Source organism: Oryza sativa, chromosome 8 (genome assembly GCF_034140825.1).
Source record: "Oryza sativa Japonica Group chromosome 8, ASM3414082v1".
NCBI lineage: Eukaryota > Viridiplantae > Streptophyta > Magnoliopsida > Poales > Poaceae > Oryza > Oryza sativa.
The window spans coordinates 26475272-26497224 of NC_089042.1; the positions used below are offsets into that span (position 1 = coordinate 26475272).

The 21953-nt window shown below is 40.5% G+C and overlaps 3 protein-coding genes across 3 annotated transcripts; 1 reads left to right on the forward strand and 2 right to left on the reverse strand.

Annotated features, from left to right (window-relative positions):
* Nucleotides 1-3347: 3347 nt before the first annotated feature.
* LOC4346116 (probable auxin efflux carrier component 5c) lies at nucleotides 3348-7136 on the reverse strand. The gene is made up of 5 exons (NM_001422651.1): nucleotides 6288-7136; nucleotides 6086-6171; nucleotides 5452-5609; nucleotides 3968-4044; nucleotides 3348-3803 (listed from the first exon to the last, which is right to left on the reverse strand). The coding sequence occupies exons 1-5, from the start codon at nucleotides 7007-7009 to the stop codon at nucleotides 3734-3736; spliced, it is 1113 nt and encodes a 370-aa protein (NP_001409580.1). The 5' UTR covers nucleotides 7010-7136; the 3' UTR covers nucleotides 3348-3733.
* A 6604-nt stretch (nucleotides 7137-13740) lies between these two features.
* Nucleotides 13741-15950, forward strand: LOC4346117 (proteasome subunit beta type-1-like). The gene is made up of 6 exons (XM_015793453.3): nucleotides 13741-14101; nucleotides 14678-14759; nucleotides 14975-15104; nucleotides 15202-15344; nucleotides 15480-15566; nucleotides 15667-15950. The coding sequence occupies exons 1-6, from the start codon at nucleotides 13959-13961 to the stop codon at nucleotides 15739-15741; spliced, it is 660 nt and encodes a 219-aa protein (XP_015648939.1). The 5' UTR covers nucleotides 13741-13958; the 3' UTR covers nucleotides 15742-15950.
* A 56-nt stretch (nucleotides 15951-16006) lies between these two features.
* Nucleotides 16007-18699, reverse strand: LOC136351615 (CBS domain-containing protein CBSX6-like). Its single transcript, XM_066303802.1, has 2 exons — nucleotides 18291-18699; nucleotides 16007-17193 (listed from the first exon to the last, which is right to left on the reverse strand). The coding sequence occupies exons 1-2, from the start codon at nucleotides 18632-18634 to the stop codon at nucleotides 16281-16283; spliced, it is 1257 nt and encodes a 418-aa protein (XP_066159899.1). The 5' UTR covers nucleotides 18635-18699; the 3' UTR covers nucleotides 16007-16280.
* Between the last annotated feature and the right edge of the window lie 3254 nt (nucleotides 18700-21953).

Here is a 21953-nt window from a genome sequence, read left to right on the forward strand (position 1 = left end):
CTCGAAGAAGTGTAGTTGTTCATCCTTCATATATATGTTCTGAAATCTACATGCTGCAGGGTGAAACCTTGGACAGAAGAAAACTGAATGAGTGCTCTGCAAATGTTTGGTCATGGATGCTCCCTAGCTCCGACAAGTTGATGCTCGTCGATGCACTGGTGGTCTGGCGCGCGGCCTGGGTGGGGATCAGGGTTTATAAAACTGTGTAGTTATCACGTGAGGTAATTTTCTCAGTTTTTGAAATTACAGTATACCTTGTGGTAATCGCATAGTTTTCGTGGTAACCGAGCGGTTACCGCGATAACCACTAAATTGTGGGGTGACGGTAATCTCATCCAAAACTGTTTGGGGAACCCTAGTGGAGATTGATCTCTCGCTAGCTCGCTCGCTGACCTGGCACGGCGACTCGGCTAGCCCCATCGTTTGGGCTAAATAGCCAAAGAATGAGTCAAAATTTCAATTTTTAAACTTGATTTTGAGGTTGATTTTGAAATGCTTTTAACGTAACTTTTTTTTTGGTTAATGTTGACTTTTAAGTCGCTACGAACAAATCTACAAAAGTTTTACTTATAAATTAATTTTAATTTTCTAATAAGCCATTTTAGGTCAAATGGGCAACCGATGGGAGCCGGCGAGTGATGAGTTGAGGGAAAGCTGGCCCGTCGGCGCCAAATTCTTCTGGAATCTGTCTGTACTGTACTCGATCGATGGGTGGATAATCCACTTGGATTTCTCGAGGAATCAAACATTCGGAAGCAAGGTATACCGATCATCTGAATTCGGAAGCACGCTGCACCAGCTGTGGTCGGCTCTGGAGTCTGGACTGATCGGTCTGTAGCATCAGGAGCTACTGTTCTCGTTCGGTCTACTGTTCTCGTCAAGCTAGCCAAGTTGATGGACCAGGCCACGAGCCCACGACACGACGGTGTTGATCACCAAACAGTTTTAGAAAAAAAAAAACAGCCCGTATAGATGTTGTACCGTGTTTCGTGTATGGATGAGGTGGTGCACTTGTGCCTGCAAAGTGCAAAGGCCATGATCAGCCAGCGTCGTACGCGCTCGCGTACGTACGTTGTGCATTTCACGCCAGGAACGCACTACACTACGGCCGCGTGTCTAAAGTGCGTTCTAAAACGGATGTTTAGCAGATGCACGCAAAACAAAAAAAAAGATTAGTATATTATTAATTAAGCATTGATTATTATAAACCTAAAAATGGATTTATTTAATTTTCTAAAATAATTTCTAGAAAAGGTTTCATCCGAAACACCCAGCCTGTTTAACCGTTCGAAAAGCGTGATGATGAAAATCGAGCAAGTAACCAACCACAAAACTCTTAGAACGTATCCACCTCTTCAGTTTGCCGTCGTGTGATACTACTGATACGTACCCCTTCGTCATAAAAAAAAATCTATGATTAGGTATGATATATTACAACGAACATGAGATAAGCTCAGTTCTAGATTTGTTTTAAGTGAGATAGAGGAAGTACGTGTAGTGCGCGCCGTGATGATTTCCCAGTAGAAACACAAGTACGCTACGGATCAAGATGGTCGACCGATCGACGAGATATGGATGGATGGATAATGAGTGAGTCACCGTCGACGGGAGTGGCACCAATGGCCGGTCTGAAGCTGATCGATCGATCGAGTTGGTACGTACTAAGCTGTACGCATCGCACCACTGAAGAACATGCCTACTTTAATCTGCCGCATTTTCAGATAGTAGCCAATAGGATCATATATCTATCGGTGAGCTGTGTGCCTCCTGCAGATCGGTCGGAACAAATGTGAATCACTTTGAGCAAATTCAGTTTCTTTATGTGATTTTTTTATTTGAGAATGTATGGTAAACTATTTTAATCGCTCGAGTGGATCATCCTTACCATCTAAATCTCTACTATTATAAAAATTGAAGATATTTTTACCGATAATTTGATAGGTCATTCGTGTTTGACTTGGTTTTTAATGCTCATTCGCTTTTGAAAATACATATATGTGTTTGAGTCGGTTTGCAGATTCGTTTGCTTTAGGAAATAAAAAAGACGTGAAATCTCTTTAAAAAAAACTCGCATGCCAACTTGGGACGCTTTTGGAAATACAAAAATAGTCGTATAAGGAATCATTTAAAAAAACTCACATGCTAACTTGAAAGAGTTGAACTCCTAATTACAACTCATGATTTTTTTTTAAAAAATATCCAAGCCAATTCCTACAATAATTTTCACCCTAGTTAAACTGGATAACATTAATAATAAAACTAAAATAGCCTTCATCCAATATAACGCACGGGCATTTTTTTCCAGTATATATAAAAAATCTTTAAAAAATTTAACAATATGTATATACCACTCCACAAAATTATTTCATTTAAACTCAATTCACACATAAAGATAAGAAAAACAAACCTAGCGTATATGTAAACGAGGCCGGTATTATTCACGTCTGAATTTGTTTTTTTCTTTTATGTACAGACTAATTTTGAGCTTGATTTTTGGTGGAGCGATTGATGTGACTGCATTTATTTTTCCTCTTGACGGGGAAATGGTGAACTTGCGTTGTGGAATGACTCACTCCTCTGTTTTAAAATAAGTTAACTTTTGTATATGAATCTGAATATGGAGTATATGTCTAGATTTGTATATAAAAAATTATTTATTTTGGAAAAAAGGAGTGTAACTGTGTAATCTTTGATGGAGTGGTCGATAGGCAACCATGAAACCGGTTTGTTGGATAGAGCTAAAAACCTGTTTTACCAAATGTAGCTTGATAGTGTTAAACCAAGTGTGCATAGCTAGTATTCTGATATTTGGGTTGATGAATCACCTAGCTTTATCCTGAATTTGTTAGTGAACAATGTAACCATTTTGTCTAATGAATAAAGCTCGCTGAATGACTTTCCCTAAAAAAAAAGAGTGTGCATGGCTAGTTGTCTACGTAATCCGCCTCTGCTTTGGAGGCAATGGGAACTTTGTACCAATAAATTGAGCTTTTTCCATCGTCCTTCTTCCTAATGAAAGCTAGAGAATTTTTCTTCAAAAATAAAAAAAAGGCTAGAGACATAATTAACCTTTTTTTTTCTTTTGTCATCACGTGTACTGTTATTTGTAGTCATTTGATGAGCTGGTGACTTTGTAAACAGCTTCTTTTGAAGCAAATACCGAATTTCCTATAATAGAAAAATAAGGCTTTCTGAATACAGGATTTTAGTTCGTTTCCAATGAAAATCCCATGAAATTCTTTCATTTTAAATTGGGGAGACCTTAAACACACGAATTTTGCACACATGCTCACAAAGCGATCTCGACGTGTATGGTAATTTCCCTGGTGCTCCAACGTACAGTAATATTAGGTAGCAAAACTGTTGAAAACTTTATTATTTACTTTGCTCGAAATACAATATCGACTAATTGGAATATTAGATCATTAATCAGAGCTTGCAACACTGAAACTCTCTATTGCTGAAGTACTCTGATTAATTAACATCCTTCTGTTGCGTCATTGACGCTCCACATTGGTTTAGATCTCAGCATCCAATGTAATTAGAGGTTTGTTATCGTCCAACAAAAAGTATCTCGAAATACCGGTACCTCACGGTACCAAATTATTTTCGATCGTTGGATCTAGCTGAGCAGATGAGTTATCGGTACCGTGAGGTATCGGTATCTCGAGATAATTTTTGTTGGACCGAAGCAAATCTAATATAAGTAAGCATGCCGTGCTGTAAATGCATGTTAGACAAAGCCCAGAACCGCGTAATATGCAATCAGAATCGGCAGAGAGATCAATGTTCCGAATATAACCCTGCATTCAAAATTAGATTTTCGTTAGTGATTAATCAAGTTATTAGTACTTCAACGGCAGACTGATACTGTAATTAATCTATAATCCAACGCAGTTAAGGAAAACTCGTACGGCATAATTAATCATCAGGTTGATACTAAATTAATGAAAATTAATTAACTTACGCCGTGCTGAGTACATCGGCATGAAGCCCATACTCCTTTGCGAAAACGAAGGAAGCAATCGATTGAGGCAGTGCGGCCTGCATATATGTACATGAAAATTGATTACATGATCAGTATTAATTAAGATCGGAATGCATGCTAATGTCTTATACATGCGTGTGTATGCATAGAACCTCTAAATACCTCTCTTTTTAGCACTAGCAGTTAAATTTCACCATATATATGGAGTAGAATGAAGTCATGAACCCACAAGCCATTTCGAAAAAGAAAAAAATAGTTTACATCATTTTAAAAAAGTTCAAAGAAGTAGGAGTATTAAACCTCTTTTAAGGAGTAGTGACTTAGGAGTGATGAGGATTATCATTTAAGAGATGAAAAAGGTGGCTGAAATTTTAAAACTTTAAGCACCTTACATATTTGTTAGATTTCAGGGGCGTTAAAATTTGTCGCTTGCAATTACACATTGCTAAAGCCTAAAATTGCATTGTTATGCGATGTGCAATTTTAGTTTAATTTATCTGGAATCTCGGTGTTATATTGAATTATAAATGTAATTTTGCATTACAGTAAAAGAAAATGTAATTTTGTATTATTTTTATCAGTTAGAATAATTTATTGTTCAACCTTTTATCATTTTATCTAAAGAAGGGATTAACTTTGTTTAAATTAGTAATACAGGGGAGATGAGAACCATTGAAAATATCATCCAATATATGGACAAGAAGAGAGTGATGACTGATTTTTGAAAATTTCCAAACTCCTGAAATGCAAGCCACGATATATACTTGTGACTTATCTGGTGTATCCATGCATGCATGGCACACTAGCTAGTTCGTTTACTGCTGCTGATGCACTACACATACACATCCCCAATGTGAAAAGTTGGGTACGTATATACCACTCACCAAGTTGCTTAGTTGCTCACTGGTTAGCACGAAACAAGAGTTTCAGAAAAGCGACAAATCGAAGTGATCTGCAGTTAGCATGCACTAGCTGCCGACCTCTCGAGCTCATTTGTTTTCTCTAGGAAGCCGGATATATATAGTTTATTTAATTGAGATCGGAGAAGAGATAAACTAGTGAAAGCAAAAGGCGAAACTAAATTACCACTGTCGAGAAAATATCTCGTTGTTTTTTCATATCATCTAAATAGTTATAAAAAAATTAATAATATAGATTAATATAAAATATATCATTTCAAGACAAACAAGACTAAATTCGACTTTTACAAATTAGAAAAAAAACAAATTAAACTTAAAATATTTATCGTACATCCGCATCTATATTTGTTTTTTTACAACTTGTAAATAAAAAAAATTCAATTTGTATATTTGTGGAGTGGTATATTTTATATTAGTCTATCAAGCTAAATTGTGTACACGAAATCACTTTCCCCTGCATGTATCTAAGTACACGGCGAAAAGCGCCGGCGATGTGACGTGAACAGTTTGTGTTCCCGACAAGGCAAAATTAAGGAGGTGTACCTGTATGATGGCGAGGTGCAGGACGTCGCCGCGGAGGCCGAGGGCGGCGGCGCCGACGAGCGTGGCGAGCGGACCGGCGACGAACCGCAGCGCCATCCCCAGCGCCGTCAGCCCCGCCCCGCACGCTATCACCCTCTCCTGCTGCCCCATGAACAACCCTGCATCTCATCATATATCATATCCAATCACTACATATGATATCCATCAGCAATTATTCAGCATATGCAACAACAACCATTATTGCAACAACATTTCTCTAACAACTTGAATCATCAAACATAAATCCAGTAGAATCTAGTTCGAATTACGTGAAATCTGAACTTTTCGAACTGGGTCGAAAACACATACCGCTCGGTTTTTCGATCTAAGTTTTAAAAAAATTAAACTAAGTTTTAATTCTTTTGGTAAAATTTATTCGGATTTCATCAGTTTTTATCCCTTTTTATGGATTATGTGAAATCCAAAGAAACCGCCCGTGAGTGGACTTCGATCTGGTATCGGGATTTTGAACCCTGCAACTGGCCTCCTAAATGGTGCGATTTTTGCAACAGCTTTAAACCTATTTTCCAACTTTATAACGCAAAATTATTCGGCTATTCAGAAAAAGAAAAACTTTATGCCGATGCTAGCTTACCCATGCTGAACATGGACATCCCCGTGCCAGTCCTGGACATCACCTGCAGCGACCCCGTCACGATCCCCGGCAAGCTCAGGTGCCACCTGCATGCATGTTCACCGGCGACGGCGACGTCAAGAAGCTAGTAGAAACTTGAGTTTCACTTCACGGCGATGGCGATGGCGATGGCGCATGCAATGCATGGCTGACGCGTATATACCTGTACGCGATGCACGCCCACACGACGCCGAGAACGCTGGCGTACACGTTCGGGTTCCTCGCCAGCTTCAGCCCCACCGTCCTCGCCGTCGCCCAGAACGGTAGCCGGACGCCGCCGCCGCCGCCCGGCGCCGCGACGACGGCGCCGTTCATCTCGACGTCGCTCTGCTTCTCCGGCGGCGACGACGACGACATCACCGCCGGCCCGACGCCGCCGCCGCCGCCGACGACCCAGGCCTTGCGGAGCTCGAACGCCATGAGCAGGAGCGGGAACCACACCATGGACTGCACGACGGCGATCTGCACCACGAGGTCCTGCGCCCACCTCCCGTACATGGCGTCGAGCAGCGGCACGCCGACGACGAGCGTGTTGTTGAGCGCGGCGAGGGAGAACCCGGTGATGGACCACGACTGCGCCCCGGCCTTGGCGGCGGCGCAGCCGCAGCGCGTGCGCGCCCACGCCGCCATGGCGGCGATGGCGATCGCCTTGGACACCGCGTCGGCGGCGATGACGCGGTAGTTCATGGCGAACGGGTCGGTGCGGACGACGAAGTCGAAGGTGAAGAAGGGCATGGAGAAGTAGACCACCATGGTGTTGATGGCGGCGCACTGCTCCGCCGTGAAGAACCTCCACCACCTCACCGACCCGTACCCTAGCCCCAGCGCGAAGTACAGCGGCGCCATTGCCCCCACCACCTTGTACACATCTCCCCATCCTATCATCTTCCCTAATTAATTAACCTCCTCTAATTAATTACTACTTAAGCTCACTCTAATTACTTCTCTTTGCTACTAGCTCCTCTATATGTTTCAGATTGAGAGTACCTGAAACTCTGAACTGGGAATTCATGAATTTGTGTGCTGCCATTGGAGTGGTTTATATATAGCTAGAGCTGGGGAAGAAGAGGAATCAAAATGGAGTATCAATTATCAAATGTGTTGGGTGATTGGGTCCCAATGGCCATGAGCAAATTAAAGATGTCTCTTCTAATGAGTTCCTGACTCCACTCTCTTATCTGAATATTGGCTAGCTACTAGCTGTGCTTGCTCTGTTTGGCTCGGCAAACCAGAAAGATCGAGGATGAAATGTGGGGTTGGAATTGGATGGTACAAAGGTGACAGGAACAAACAAATGCAGATGCAGCTATGTGCATGTATCTATCAATCGATGGATGCAGTTGCAGAGTTGCAGTTTGCAGAGCATATATGTGGAGGAATTGAGTTCTGATTCTTACTGGGAGCAGAATGCAGCTGGTTTCGTCAGTGCACGATGGATATTGGATGGATTGATGATAGCTTTAATATGGAAGTAATTAGTAAATGGAGGGTGCACTCGATCGATATCGACGTGGTGGAGACATTGCTAGCTAATAGCTTTTACCATGGAATTTAGGCCAGCTTGGCTCGTTTGAACTCAGTTATTTTAATGAGCTAGTTCGTCTCAGTTTGTTAATTTTGATGAGCTGAAAGGTAATTTTTACAGAGATACGTGTAAAATTCGATACCTCTAGATAGTATAGATAGTAAGTACCTTAAGATACTAAAAGTAATAGTGTAAAATTTAAGTACCTCGAGGAATCGCAAAATTCCTCGGAGCTAAGAGGCTAGCTCGGCTTGACTTGCGAGATGGCTCGTTAAGCTCGTTAGCCTGGTTAACGAGCTCTATCTCATTTATATCATGTTAATAATTTCAAAATTATGATTTTGTAATATATTAACATAATAAACATTAAACTCACTAAATACAAATAGTTTTGATGTAATTAAAAAAATGAAGGACTAGTTAACAAGCACTAAGTATACAAAGATATGATGATATCATTTACAAACGAGCTAAACTCAAGCTTGAGTAGTTCAAGCTAGCTCATTAAGCTCACGAGCTAAACGGAGCTCGGATCGACTCATTAAGACTATGAGTTTGAATTGATCCAAGTCACAAGCTTCGAGTTTTTTTTTCCACCTCTACTCGAATGAATGGTGGTGCACACTGGTACAGATTTCTAGCTGAATATATATAGAGAGGTTTTATGGTGTTTGCATTCCAAAAGAGGTAAAGATCCAACGCTCCTCAATCACAGGTACCATGTTAAAGATATTTAAGTATTGATATAGGTACTTAGGTACTAAGGATAAAAACATAATTTTACTAGTAGAGAGAAAAGGGTAGAATCGTCTCTCAAATTATAAAAGGTACCGCATAGGTATAACGGTACGCGTTAACACCGTAAAACCTCTATCTGCATGATTTAATTTTTTGTTTTGCGTGGTTTCTTGTAGATTTACGTTGTATTGGAGTTAAGTCGTTTACCGCGGCACTAGGATTTAATTTTCCATTTTGCATGGTTTTTTTGTAAATTTACGTTGTATTGAAGTCTAGATTTATATTGTGTTCTTATAACACATTATTGGCCTAATTATGTGATTTTTTCTACATTTACATTTTATTCCAATGAATACGTAAAAACTCCTACCTTAATTCTGTTGAAAATTATATTTTATTTCCAGCAAGAGATTTATATTGTGTTATATTGTTATATTGCGCTAGTTTGAGCCTAGCTAGTCGTCGACCAGGCGATCTAGTCTCCTATTCAACCCTCAACCATGCCTACATTTTTCCCTCTTGTCTCCTTTTGGTGAACCCTGTCTCCTTTCGGTGAAACGTTCAAACCCTAGAACAAGAACAAAGCAGGGAAAGAAGACGATGCGATCTGGTATAGATCGATCGGATATCCGTGATTTACTCTTTTTTTATGGCATACCGATCGATGGATGTTAGATTTACTCTTTTTTCTGATGGCATACCGATCGATGGATTTTAGTATTCAATTAAAGTATAATGCCCATGTTTTACAAGTTAATTACTCAACTGCCATCATGTTACAAAATTTGTTCCGTACCTTGCCCCTCTCTTGATCAACGGTGCACGTTGTTCCCCCTCCAAGTACCTCTATGTACCTCGCAAACACCGTAAAACATCTCATATATATAAGCAATGCGTTGGAGATGGAATTTCATCCTCAACAGGACATCCACTTATTTTTTTATGCCATGGTCATAAAAAATAAATTGATAAAATAGATTAATATTATACATACCGCTCCATAAATATGTAAGTTTAAAATATGTAAGTTGTAATAAAAGGAATAAAATAAACTGAAACTAGTATACATATCCACAGTTATATTTGTTATAACTTAAAGAATTTGTTCAAGAGTATCTGTGAAGTGATATATATCATATAAATTTATCTTGTTATTTTTTTATAAAAATATATAATTATTTAGGTGAAATGAATGGATGCAAGAAGGGGATGATGCAAGTACAAATCAATTAATAGATTTTTTAATCGTAGGATATATTTCAATTAAAAGATAAATTTACACCGTGCCTCTGCTGCTCTGCATCTATCATGCGCAAAAAGAGAGAGAAAAAGAAGCTAACACAAAGATGCAAATCACTCGCGGCAGCTCACTCTCGTACATCCAGGACGAGTACACCAAGTCTAAGACTACTCTTAAACAACACATTTATGAAGATCCGGTGAATGTAATGCAGCCAGAGCTAGATTTTTCATTCAAAAAGCTTGAAACGACACCTTCAACCCAGGGAACGACAAACAAGCGCTGCGCTAGACCGATAGTTCGATTGATTACGCTCGACGTAGACCTGAATATATTACGTGCGAATTTGATTCTGATCTGACAAGCTAGCAAAGCATTTCGCACTTGTGGTAGAGACACGGTGAGCGATCGGATTGAACTCACATATTTACATGCGAATTTGATTCTGATCTGACAAAGCTAAGCTTAGCATTTTCGCATTAGTGCTACAGAGACAGGGAGTGATCGAATCGAAGTCGGGAGGTTGGTAATAGTTAACCTGGGAAACGTGAACGACAGAGACGCACGCACGGACGCATTGATGTTCAGAACTGCGATGTTGATTTCATTGTAGCATTTGAGAGAATGTTGGCTGCTTGGGAACATGGGAAAAAATGGAGGGATTTTGGAGGATTGAAATCCATTGGAAATAATTTCTACATGCCCCTTTAAAACGAAGAAATGACCTCCACAAAATATTTTGAAATTTCTATGGGATAGCTAATTTCATAAGTATTTTAAAGGAAAATTAGAAAGAGACGTCAGACGTGAGATTTTTGGGCCCAATTTTCCCTAAAAACTAGACAAAACATTTTATTCTTGAATAAAAACATGTGCTCTCTGTGCTCTTTCGAGGCTTATCTTTAAAAAAAAATTAGAAAGAGACATGACCACATGTTTTCTCTTAAAATTCCTATGTTTTCATGTAGTGCTAGGTAACAACATTTTTTACAAATACTTGTGAATTCACCTCCAGTAGTATTAAATGAGCCGTGAATTATTTTATTTCTACAATTTTCCTATTCTTATATGTTTTTTTCCTACGTTTCAAAATAGCCCTACGAATATGTTTTCCTGCGTCAGAACTCCACTATCCGAGAGCAGATCAGCACATGCTTACCATTGATGAGTGGCTTCGATCAACTTGTCCTACAAACTCCAAAGAAACTAGTACTACTACCCCAACATATCCGAGCATCCACCTGAAGAAAAATTTGATCCCACACGCAAGAATTTATGCTCTGAATTCTGATCATTTAGTTCATCTGCCATTTGCAAGCTCCTACTACCTCTGTTGCTAATGGTTTTGACATAAGCTGTGAAAAGTGAAAGAAAAAAGGAAATTGCAACTAGGCCGCCATGGGAGATTTAAAAAAAGAACAGAGAGAGAAAGACAAGATGCAAACAACGGCTCTAGCTGTTTTTTACCATACCAAGAGATTTTTTTTAAAATGAGGGCTATAAACTAGTATGAAGCATGGTGACTTTACAATGAGACTCAACTCAGAGATTCTGTGAAGCGAAAAGAATGAAAAGATGAACGGAAACAAGTAAGCTAGCACATATATAGACGGCTACTGCTTTGGCAAACAATCTTTTCATCCTGAAACAAGAGAAGTCTGATCAAAACATGTTGGATGGCAATGAAAAAGGGAGAGAATTTTAAAGAGGAGCTAGCCTGCAGGTAGGTCAGCGCACTAACTTAACAGTGGTGGCTCCTCTAAACCAAATTTAGCACAAACTTTGATCTTTCCATTCACGGACAAGATTAAAACCTGGCAACTAAAGCAAAAGAAAGCAGTTGGCGTCATGGCTCGAGAAATAGACTAGTAAATCTCCTTTGACGTTAAAGAACGGAGTTGTTTAAACCCAGGTGTTCTTTTGCTGGTGAACTGAATTTGTTTTTGGCTGCAGGGGAGCTGAGCTGTTCCACCGTTCTGCCCACTCGATGTGACGCGGACCTCAACCCAGTTGCTCATAGAGTCATATACACTTTAGAAAAGAAAATGATCGCTGTGTGCGTACCAAGGTGGACGCCTTGGCTGATCAAATGAAAACATCCCAGCTGGTTTACATAAAATTCACTGAGTTGCACGTATTTCAGGAGATATTTAACCATTTGCCACATTTAGATGCAGCAATTAACTTTTTGCCACATTTAGATGCAGCAATTAACTTTTTGCCACTGTGCCCACATGTCATAGACACATGTGGACCCACATGTCATTGAGATAGGGGTGACAAGTAGTTTTTTGCCAAATCTAAAAGTGGCAAATAGTTAAAAGCCCCTATTTCAGAGCCTCATCGGTTGGCATAATAAGCCAAAGCAAAAATTAAAATTTGAATTTTCAAACTTAATTCTGAAGTTGATTTTAAGATGTTTTCAATGCAAACTATTTTTAGCATTGACTTTTAAATCGTTATGAACAAATATATTAAAAAAATTACCTATAAATTAATTTTTATTTCCTAGTAAACTGTTTTGGCTTATTAGGTAATACAGGCAACCGATGAGGCTCTCAGATTAATCTGGGTTATCCAATCTAAACTTCATATCGTACATACCAAAAAAAAATCAAGGTTTTCATGTGAAATTCTTGCAAAATTTAATTGTCCCAAAACGATACAACTAATAAGGGACCTTATATTGTCTTTGCCCTAGGAAAGTGGGACTATATTAATCTTGCAACTTACACGAATGGTATCAATAAGCTACTACTACTATTAAACTTTAGTAACTTAGCCCCATTCGAATTCATGTCAGATAAAGATGAACTATGGGCACATAAGGGAAAGTCATTACCGTATAGTTAGTTGAGTTTTAATTATTTTAAACATGAAATTGAATTATCTAATATTTTAAAGTATCTTATGTATAGAAAATTTTCGCATGAAATACATCGTTTAGCAGTTTAAAGAGTATGCTAATGAAAACCGAGATAATAAAATGTTAATGTTGGGACCGCCTATGCATCACTCGGGTGATTTTTGAGATAAAATCACCCAGATTTTTTCTTTCCTTGGATTTGCATCCAACGAATTACAAAATAAAATAACTAATACAAATTTACTTACACAACATTTTTTTCAAAATTACAGTGCACTTATATGTCATATCAACGAAATTTACATATGTAATTTTAGTTATATAGGACTGTAATTTTATATTTGAAATAAAATAACTAATGCAAATTTATTTACACAATATTATTATCAAAATTACAGTGCAACTAAATTTACAAATGTAATTTTAGTTATATAAGACTGTAATTTTATATTTTAAAGAAAATAATAAGTACATATTTACTTACATATTATTATTATCAAAATTACAATGCACTTACATGTTAAATCAACTAAATTTACAAATGTAATTTTAGTTATATAGGACTGTAATTTTATATTTTAAAGAAAATAATAAGTACATATTTACTTACACATTATTTTTTATCAAAATTACAGTACACTTACCTATCAAATCAACTAAATTTACAAATGTAATTTTAGTTATATAGGACTGTAATTTTATATTTCATGACTATGACGAGAGGAACGGTGTCTCTCGCTGATCAGTATTGGCCGTGCTACCGGCGGCTGGCTCGCCGGTCAGAGGCCACTGTGTTACCGTGCTTCTCCAATCTCCATTATCGTGTGCGCTTGGGCTAGCTAGACACAGACACGAAGGCTGACGTGCTGGTGTCCGACACGCCAGCTGACGAGGCTGCAAAAAAAACGTGAAATGTCAGCAAAAAAAAATCACGCTAGTGATCGATAGCAAAATCGGTTAATGTTAAAAGAGTAAAAACAAACAAGCAAAAACGTTCATCTATGGCCATGGGCTAAGCTAGCTTCCCCTAGGCCGATGAAGAGCATATAAACCGGCCCAATTGTAGGCCGGGCTTTTAAGCCCAAACATCTCTTACGGCCCCCAGTTTTCCAGCCAACTCCAAGACGGGCCGTTCCGGGCCGGACCGAGCCTCTCTTAGCTTCTTCCGCGACTCGGACTCGGCCCACTGGCGAAGCAACCTCCGAGCCGGTCTCCCTCTTCTTGCAGCACAAGAAGAAGAAGAAGAAGAAGCCGAGCCGAAATAAAACTAGCCTCCCCGCGACGCCGCGCCGCCCCGCCCCGCCCGATCGCCGCCGCACTCGCCGCCCGTCCGCCTCGCCGCAACGCACCGCGCCACCGCGCCGCGCCAGCCTGAGGGAGAGAGAGAGACGCCGAGGTTTGAGGTTGGTGAGGGAGCTGAGGCGGCGGGAGAAGGAGGAGGAGCGAGAGCGAGGGAGAGAGATCGATGGCGAGGTTCGAGGTGTACGAGAACAACGGCGGCACGTGCGTGGCCGTCGCCGGCGCCGACTACTGCGTGGTCGCCGCCGACACGCGCCTCTCCGTCGGATACAGCATCCTCAGCCGCGACAGCTCCAAGATCGCCCACCTGTATGTTTTCCAAACCCTCCTTCCTACCTACCTACTCACGTTTGATGATGTGTGGTCCGATTTGCGAATTGGACTCGGTTGGATTCGGCGATTCTGATTAATCCCCCGCTTATAGTTAGTTTGTTAGTTAGTCAGTTAGTCAATCATGGATGCGTTGCTAGGGATGAATTTGTGGTTTTTAATTACCAGAGAGACAGAGATTTCACATGTTTTCTTTTTAGAAGGGAAGGGAAGAGACTGCATATGTTGTGAATTTGAAAAAAATAAAATAGGCCTAGCTGAAATTTTGTGGAGTGCGCATGAATTTATTGGGTAGTATTACTGATGTTGATTTTCTGCACCCGAAATTATACGTGAGGAGTAAATTGAATCTGAATGTATCGTTGGATGAAGGTTCAGCCCAAATCCTCTGTTTCAGTGCACAAACTTTCCTATAGTAACTTCTGCAAACTATCCCTTAAAATATTGCTACCAAATAATCACGACGCAGCTGCGCATAACATATTTGTTGGAAAGCTCTCTCTCTTTTTTTTTCTGAATAAAGTGCTAATGCCGTTTCCCTAAACCTTCAATTAGAGCGGATAAATGTGTTTTGGCCTCATCTGGATTTCAAGGTGATGTTAAAGCTTTGCAGAGGAACCTTACTGCCAAGGAATTGGTAAGTCTGAACAATTCTCTAAAACCATCTGTAACTGCAAGAAATTTTCATGATTAACCACATTTTCGACAACTTTATCGCAATAATCTGATCTACTATCTGCCCTGACCCTGAAGATTATCTGATCTTTTACATGGTTCTTTGTTTATTCAAAGTTTTGATCATGAACAGTGTTTCTATTCAGTACAAGCTTATGATCATTTCTGCTTTTATAGCTTTATGAACACAACCATAACAAGAAAATGAGCTGCCCTGCGATGGCGCAATTACTGTCCAACACGCTCTACTACAAAAGGTTCTTCCCATACTATGCCTTCAATGTGTTGGGTGGACTTGACAGCGAAGGTATGATTTGGGGTTACTTCTTTACCTCTTACAGTGGCCGCTCATCAGTATGAACGTATGATCACGACCTGTGAGAATATCTTTTCTTCTTTTGCAGGTAAAGGATGTGTCTTCACATATGATGCTGTTGGGTCTTATGAAAGGACAGGTTATAGTGCTCAGGGGACAGGTGCAGCTTTGATGATGCCTGTTCTGGACAATCAGCTAAAATCTCCTAGCCCATTACTACTTCCAGCTCGGGTGAGTTATATAATTTCAGCTAGTGCTTGACTCTCTAGAAGAATTGTGAAAACAAAACAATATAATTCGTTTATGAGATACAAGTATGTTTCTTCTGACGAATGAGAGCTCTAATAATTCACTGTTATTATGCAGGATGCAGTGACACCATTATCTCAATCAGATGCTGTCGATCTGGTTAAGGACGTTTTTGCATCAGCCACAGAACGAGACATATACACTGTATGATGATTTAAATCTCTTTGGTTGCTCGAAGTTAATCACTAGTGGCCAACTAAACAGTATTGATTCAAATTCTAATTTTGTTCCATGAATTTTGCAGGGAGATAAACTGGAGATTGTTGTCATCAACAGCGCCGGCTCTCACCGTGAGTTCATTGAGCTAAGGAAGGATTAGCGTGGGATACTATCAAACCACCTCGTACCTGTGCAACAACAATACCATTCAGTTACTAGCAGAATGTGCCTTTTCCTTGCCAGATGTATTTAAATTACCGTTGTATTATTCAGTGTTCACCATTATTACGGAAGTGGTTACGTAAGACATTTTGTAGTCTTTCTATCTGAACTATGCGTATCTGAATTGCTCACTGAATTTTTCTTGCATTGCCTGAACCCCTGAATGAAGCTCGAGTAACAAGCTGTCTGAAATAGTCAGAAGATAACAGAACTGAAATATCTGCTCAAATATGGAGAAACTTCACAGTTACAAAAACAGCTGCCATTGCCCATTGGGCAATCCCTTTTATAATTCAGATCACTTAGTCAGTTCATCACTCACCCATCTAAGCAAAACAATTATAATAACTGTACAGCTAATTAACACATTCTAATTACTAACTCAAACAAGAAAACAATACCATCTCCAAAAACATCTCAACAAACAATAAAATCTACCAAAATTTGTTTAATCCAAACTGGATTTGCAGCCAGCAGTCAAGCCGGAGGGACAACAACACCTCTAGTGACCGCCCTGAGGATCTCCATGTACCCAATCATGCCAACCAAGACGGCGCCTTTGTCGGCGTCGCCATCCTCGACGACCCAGAGATGCGTGGCCCTGTGCGACAGCATCTGCGCCATGACGGCGGCGAGCGAGCTCGTCGCCTTGCAGGTCAGCACCCGGTTCTTCCGGTGGCTCACCATGATCATGTTCGCCAAGCTCGCCGAGAACCCGATCTTCCTGCTGCTGAACCTCGTCAGCCTCGGCACAGGCGCGATCTCCTCCTCGACGCTCCCCATCCGCGCACGCGCGCCGCCGCCGCCGACATTGCCAGCGGCGGCGGCGGCGGTGGCGGTAGGCGACGGCCCGCTCTCGTCGACGCCGGTGGCGAAGTCCATCGCCGACATGGTCGCCATCGCCTCCGCGGCGGCCGCGTAGTCTTTCTTCCACAGCTTGTGGCCGGAGATCTCGCCAAGAATCACCCGCGAGCCGTCGTGGCCAGTCCGCACGACGGCGACGGCGCGCGGGTCGGAGGGGAGCTCCCAGGCGGCGCCAATGGCGGGGGAGGAGTCCTCGACGTGGGAGTAGGCGCGGCTGATCGCGCCGAGGGAGGCGATGGATTGCATCGGGATGGGGGCGAGCGCGCCGAGGCAGTTGATGAGGAAGCGCACGATGTCCTCCCGCGTGAGGCAGCAGTATCTGTCGCGGCCCAACGTCGTCGACGGCGACCTGGTGGCCGGCGACGGCGACGGCGACGGATTCCGCCGCGGCGTCCCGGTGATCTTGAGCACGGCCTTGTAGAAGGGCGCGAATGGCTGCTTGTTGATGGCGCATCCTTCCTTGATGTTCTTGCCAACCAGCACTCGCCTCGCTCCCTGCTTCATCAACTCCACTATTTCTATCAATCTTCATCACAAAAAATCACAAAAATATAGGCCATGTTTAGTTCCCATGTAAAATTTTTTTACCCTGTGATATCGAATGTTTGGACACATGCATAGAGTATTAAATATAGACAATAAAACTAATTATACAGATTGTGTGTAAATTGTGAGACGAAACTTTTAAGCCCAATTACTCTATGATTTGACAGTGTGTTGCTACAGTAAATACTCCCTCCATGAGAAACTATTTTAACAGCTCGAGTGGATGTCGCCTCCATGGGAAACTATTTTAACAGCTCGAGTGGATGTCCACCCGTTTATTGCATGTCATCTAAATGGTTATGAAAAAAATTAAAAAAATATGAATAAGATAGATCAATATGTAATGTATCAATCCACAAACATGCAAGTTAAAATTCAACTTCTACAGATTGTAATAAAAATAACAAACAAAACTCAAATTACTATATGTATATTTACAGTTAAATTTGTTATTTTTGTTACAACTTGTAGAAGTTGAATTTTAACTTGCATGTTTGTGGAGTGATATATTACATATTGATCTATCTTGCCAATTTTTTTGAAAATTTTTCGTAGCCATTTAGTTGACATGCAATAAATGGGTGGACGTCCACTCGAGCTATTAGAATCCATCCCCCTCCCTCCATTTCTAAATATTTGACAATGTTGACTTTTTAGCATATGTTTGACCATTCATCTTATTCAAAAACTTTTGTGAAATATGTAAAATTATATGTATATATAAAAGTATATTTAATAATGAATTAAATGATAGAAAAAGTATTAACAATTACTTAAAATTTTTGAATAAGACGAACGGTCAAACATGTTTTAAAAAGTCAACGGCGTCAAATATTTAGAAACAGAGGGAATATTTGCTAATGATGGATTAATTAGACTCAATAAATTTGTCTCGTAGTTTACAGACGAAATCTATTGTTTTGTTATTAGTCTATATTTAATACTCCAAATATATGTCCGTATATTTGATATGACACGCTAAAACTTTTGAACCGTGTAACTAAACAAGGCCATAGTCGCAATTATCTCATGGATGCATTGCAATGCAGGATATCTAGATCATGAATTGATGGTGACCTCGTGTCGGGCTGGACCTGGCGCACGAGGGCGTGTTCGTGGGGCACGACGTCGCCGGCGGGGGTCATGAACGCGGCGGCGGCGCCGCCGGGGTGGTTGGCGAGGAAGGCGACGACGTCGATGGAGCTGAGCAGGCCGACGACGGTGGCCGCCGCGGTGGGCGCCCGGTGGTGGTGGTGGTGGGAGGCGCCGTCGACGCGCCAGACGGCCACGGCGGCCTCGGACGACGCCGGGATGGCCGCGGCCGCCGCGGAGAGCGGCGCGGACGCCGGGACGCCCGCCAGCGGCGGCTTGCCGGCGGTGAGGTCGGCGGCGGAGGCGCGGAGGAAGACGATGTGGGCCATTCTACGTTCGACGCGATGGCGACCTCTCGTTTTTGCCAATCTCGTGTCTGACGAAGTCAGACCAAGCAAAGGCCGTGAGGCTTTTTTGGGCTGTCAGTCCTGGATGGGCTTTAGTAAGCTGGGCTGATCGGTGGGCCGCGGCCTGTATGTACAACAGCTGCACGTTTTTAATCCAACGGTTGGTGACGGCTTGAGGCTCCGTTTGGCTAATGGCTAAAATTGCTGCTTTACCATTTGCTAGTCCTGACTCCTGAAGATATTGGTGATTAGCTCGTTCTTGGATATCGCCCAATCGGCATAACTGCATACGGCTATATGCAGGTTGCACTCAACCTGTATATAATCAACATACAGCACCATACTGTGCCATAATGTGCAGAAAACACTGGTCAGGAGAAGAAAACAAACAAGAACAAAGAGCTATCTAGTCTCCTGCTATTGATCAGACACCGGGGGAAAAAAAATTCAGAACAAAGAACGTACTGAACATGAAACAAATTAAAGAGCTCTAATATATGGTCGGCATAAGATGTTCAGAAACACTCGTCAGATGAAGAAAGCAAACAAGAACAAAGATCTCTCTACGATTGATCAGAACAAATGCATTTTCTCAACTTTGTTGCAGAATGCTTCAGATCCTTGCACTAAAGACTGATCAGACACTGGAAAAAGGAAAAGAGATTCAGAATGTGACTAGATTCAATGAGAGCAAATACATTCATAAGGGAGCTCCACAAAATGGAATTCAGACATTCGGTGCGTATAATCACGTCGTCATTGAGTAGGACTAGTACTACTCTTTGCTATAGATTTTAAGCAATGCACCGATCCCTGGAGGTTCGGAATTTTATTCTCCGAACACCCTCACTAGTCATAAACCGAGATTTCCCCGAGATTTCTATGGTGACAAGCGGCCCAAGAATCTAAGCCCATGACAGTATTCAGTTTATTCTGCAAAATATACCAAAAAAAATCTTACTTTATAAATCATTTTTCATCGTTAATAAGTTGTTACGCTTATAAGGGCAACAACAATGTATATGGCAAAAGTAGTCCATAGAGATGAGACCCACATATATGAATTTTAACTATTATAACATTCACAATGTATATGGATAACAAATAGTATTAGCAGGAGAGAAGAGATAGAGACAAATAATATATTTTATTCTCTATGGGCATCCCATATGCTTATGGGTAGTTTTTGTTATTTCTTTCCTATGGACTAGTTCCACAATGTTGCTAGGTGGCTGAATCAAATATTATATTGCTTATGGACCACTTTTGGAGTACATTGTGGATGCCCTAATGATATAATCAACCTGTAGGCAAGAGCTATATACTCCCTCTGGTTCTATATTAATTGACGTTTTGGATAAGGTTGAGGTTAAACTTTTATAACTTTAACCATCAATAACTTTAAAAATATTTCGTTTAAAAAAACTAGAAAAAACATATATAGATTTGTCTTTCAAAACACTATAATAAAGATAAACATGTATTTATTTATTGTATATATTATAATAGAAAAATAAGGTCAAAGGAATATCTTGTAGAGTATGTTATTGTCCAAAGCGTCAATTAAAATGAAACCGGAGGGAGGGGGGAGTATGTCGCTTGCACGATGCGATTAACGCGCTAATTAAGTATAGCTGACCGGATAGGGATCACAGGAGTCATGCTTACTCCATCCATACCATCGGTGTTTTGGACAAGGGCACGGTATCAAAAAAAAAACTTTGACCATTATTTTTTATTATAATATATATAAAATTGTTAACAAATATATGATCTTATTAAAATACTTTTTAAGACTAATCTACACATGTAGTCACCATATTTAAAAGACAGATTTCACCCTTGTCCAAAACGACAAGTATTATCAGCCTGGAGGGAGTAGTATTATCCAGTGTCAGGAGCGGGAAGAAATTAATTAATTAAAGTGGGTTAGGATCGGTGCACGTAATGATCATTACCCTCTCCCTTAATTGCAGGGTTTTCCCGTTGAATATTTGGGGACGCATTCGCGTTCCAAGTCAGCGGCAGCTCGTGCTCTGCTCGCTGTAGCAAGCACTACCCATGTCATGTCACGGCACCGGAACGCACATGGCTTCCCACGATTCCCGTGCTTCGATCCCTTGCTGCCTTCATCCAAACCCACGTTTGCACCGGCCGCCACCCATAATTCTAAGGTTTCGTGTTTAATCCTTAACACGTTTACAATTTTTTTTTTTCTAAAATGAATTTTTGGAGGGGCGCCGTCTCTCTCTCCCCAAATTCCAATACTAGCTTTTGGATTGCCGATCACAACGGCGGTGCATGCTCATCCACGACACCCTCTCCGGGCCCCATCGTTTGCTGAAAAGAAAATCTCAAATTTTAAATTTGCTTTTAAGAAACTTTTACATTGACTTAGAAAAAAAATACCCGTGCGCTGTAACAGGTGAAGGTTATTTTAATTTTATTATTGTTATATGGTTTAGTTAAGGTGAAATTCATTATAAGAATTCGCTTGGATATATATTTTTTTCCCATGAAATCATAAGCTATAATTAGGAGCCCGATCATCTAAAGTTAGCATGTAAGTTAACTTTTTTAAAAGAAATTTCTTATACGACTGCTACTATATTTTCAAAAATGAACGAATTTAAAACAAAATTATAATATCTTGTACGTACTGCGAGTACTAAATTTGTAATCAAAATTATTTGTGTTTGTTAGGTTGCATATTTCTTTTTCATATAGTTGTTTTTTTATGATTTTATAGTAATTTAGTTATTTTTAATTTTGGATCCATCCTGAAATATTCACACACACTATGAAATATCCATATATTTTTAGCTTTTGGCCTGTTTCAATTTTGAACTTTTTTTTTACCTTTGAATAGGTGCAAAGCCGCATGCATGCAAGTCGAACTTGTGAACATGCAAAATCAGTTGAACGTGTGAGTGGCTTGATCTCTGGATGGCATGCAGTTGAAGGCTTGCATGTGCCTGCATGCCGCGTCCCTACTCCCTAGAGGACCCCGTCATACACGAACGACGCCGAAAATTTGAACGGGACTCCCACGCAGGCGATGATGAACACGCACATGAATTTGAAACGAACAACGAGGTGAGTAGGAATTGAAAACGGTTTATTAGCTAATAAACTTGAGGGACCAAATTTTAGTAAAAGCATCTTCAATTTTTATAATAGTAGAGATAGAAATATGGATATAGATTTCTAAGCGGCTAAAAATATACTCCCTCTGTTTCTAAATATTTGACGTAGTTGACTTTTTTAAATATGTTTGACCGTTCATATTATTAAAGAAATT

Excerpts from the sequence above, each read along its gene's own strand:
- LOC4346116 (NM_001422651.1), bottom strand. The coding sequence starts at position 7,009 with ATGATAGGATGGGGAGATGTGTACAAGGTGGTGGGGGCAATGGCGCCG. Across the intron at positions 6,172-6,287 it reads TGGGCGTGCATCGCGTACAG|GTGGCACCTGAGCTTGCCGG; the intron begins GTATATACGCGT and ends ACATGCATGCAG. Across the intron at positions 3,804-3,967 it reads GCCGATGTACTCAGCACGGC|GGTTATATTCGGAACATTGA; the intron begins GTAAGTTAATTA and ends TTTTGAATGCAG.
- LOC4346117 (XM_015793453.3), top strand. The coding sequence starts at position 13,959 with ATGGCGAGGTTCGAGGTGTACGAGAACAACGGCGGCACGTGCGTGGCC. Across the intron at positions 14,102-14,677 it reads AGCTCCAAGATCGCCCACCT|AGCGGATAAATGTGTTTTGG; the intron begins GTATGTTTTCCA and ends ACCTTCAATTAG. Across the intron at positions 15,105-15,201 it reads GGGTGGACTTGACAGCGAAG|GTAAAGGATGTGTCTTCACA; the intron begins GTATGATTTGGG and ends CTTCTTTTGCAG.
- LOC136351615 (XM_066303802.1), bottom strand. The coding sequence starts at position 18,634 with ATGGCCCACATCGTCTTCCTCCGCGCCTCCGCCGCCGACCTCACCGCC. Across the intron at positions 17,194-18,290 it reads CAGGTCCAGCCCGACACGAG|ATTGATAGAAATAGTGGAGT; the intron begins GTCACCATCAAT and ends TTTGTGATGAAG.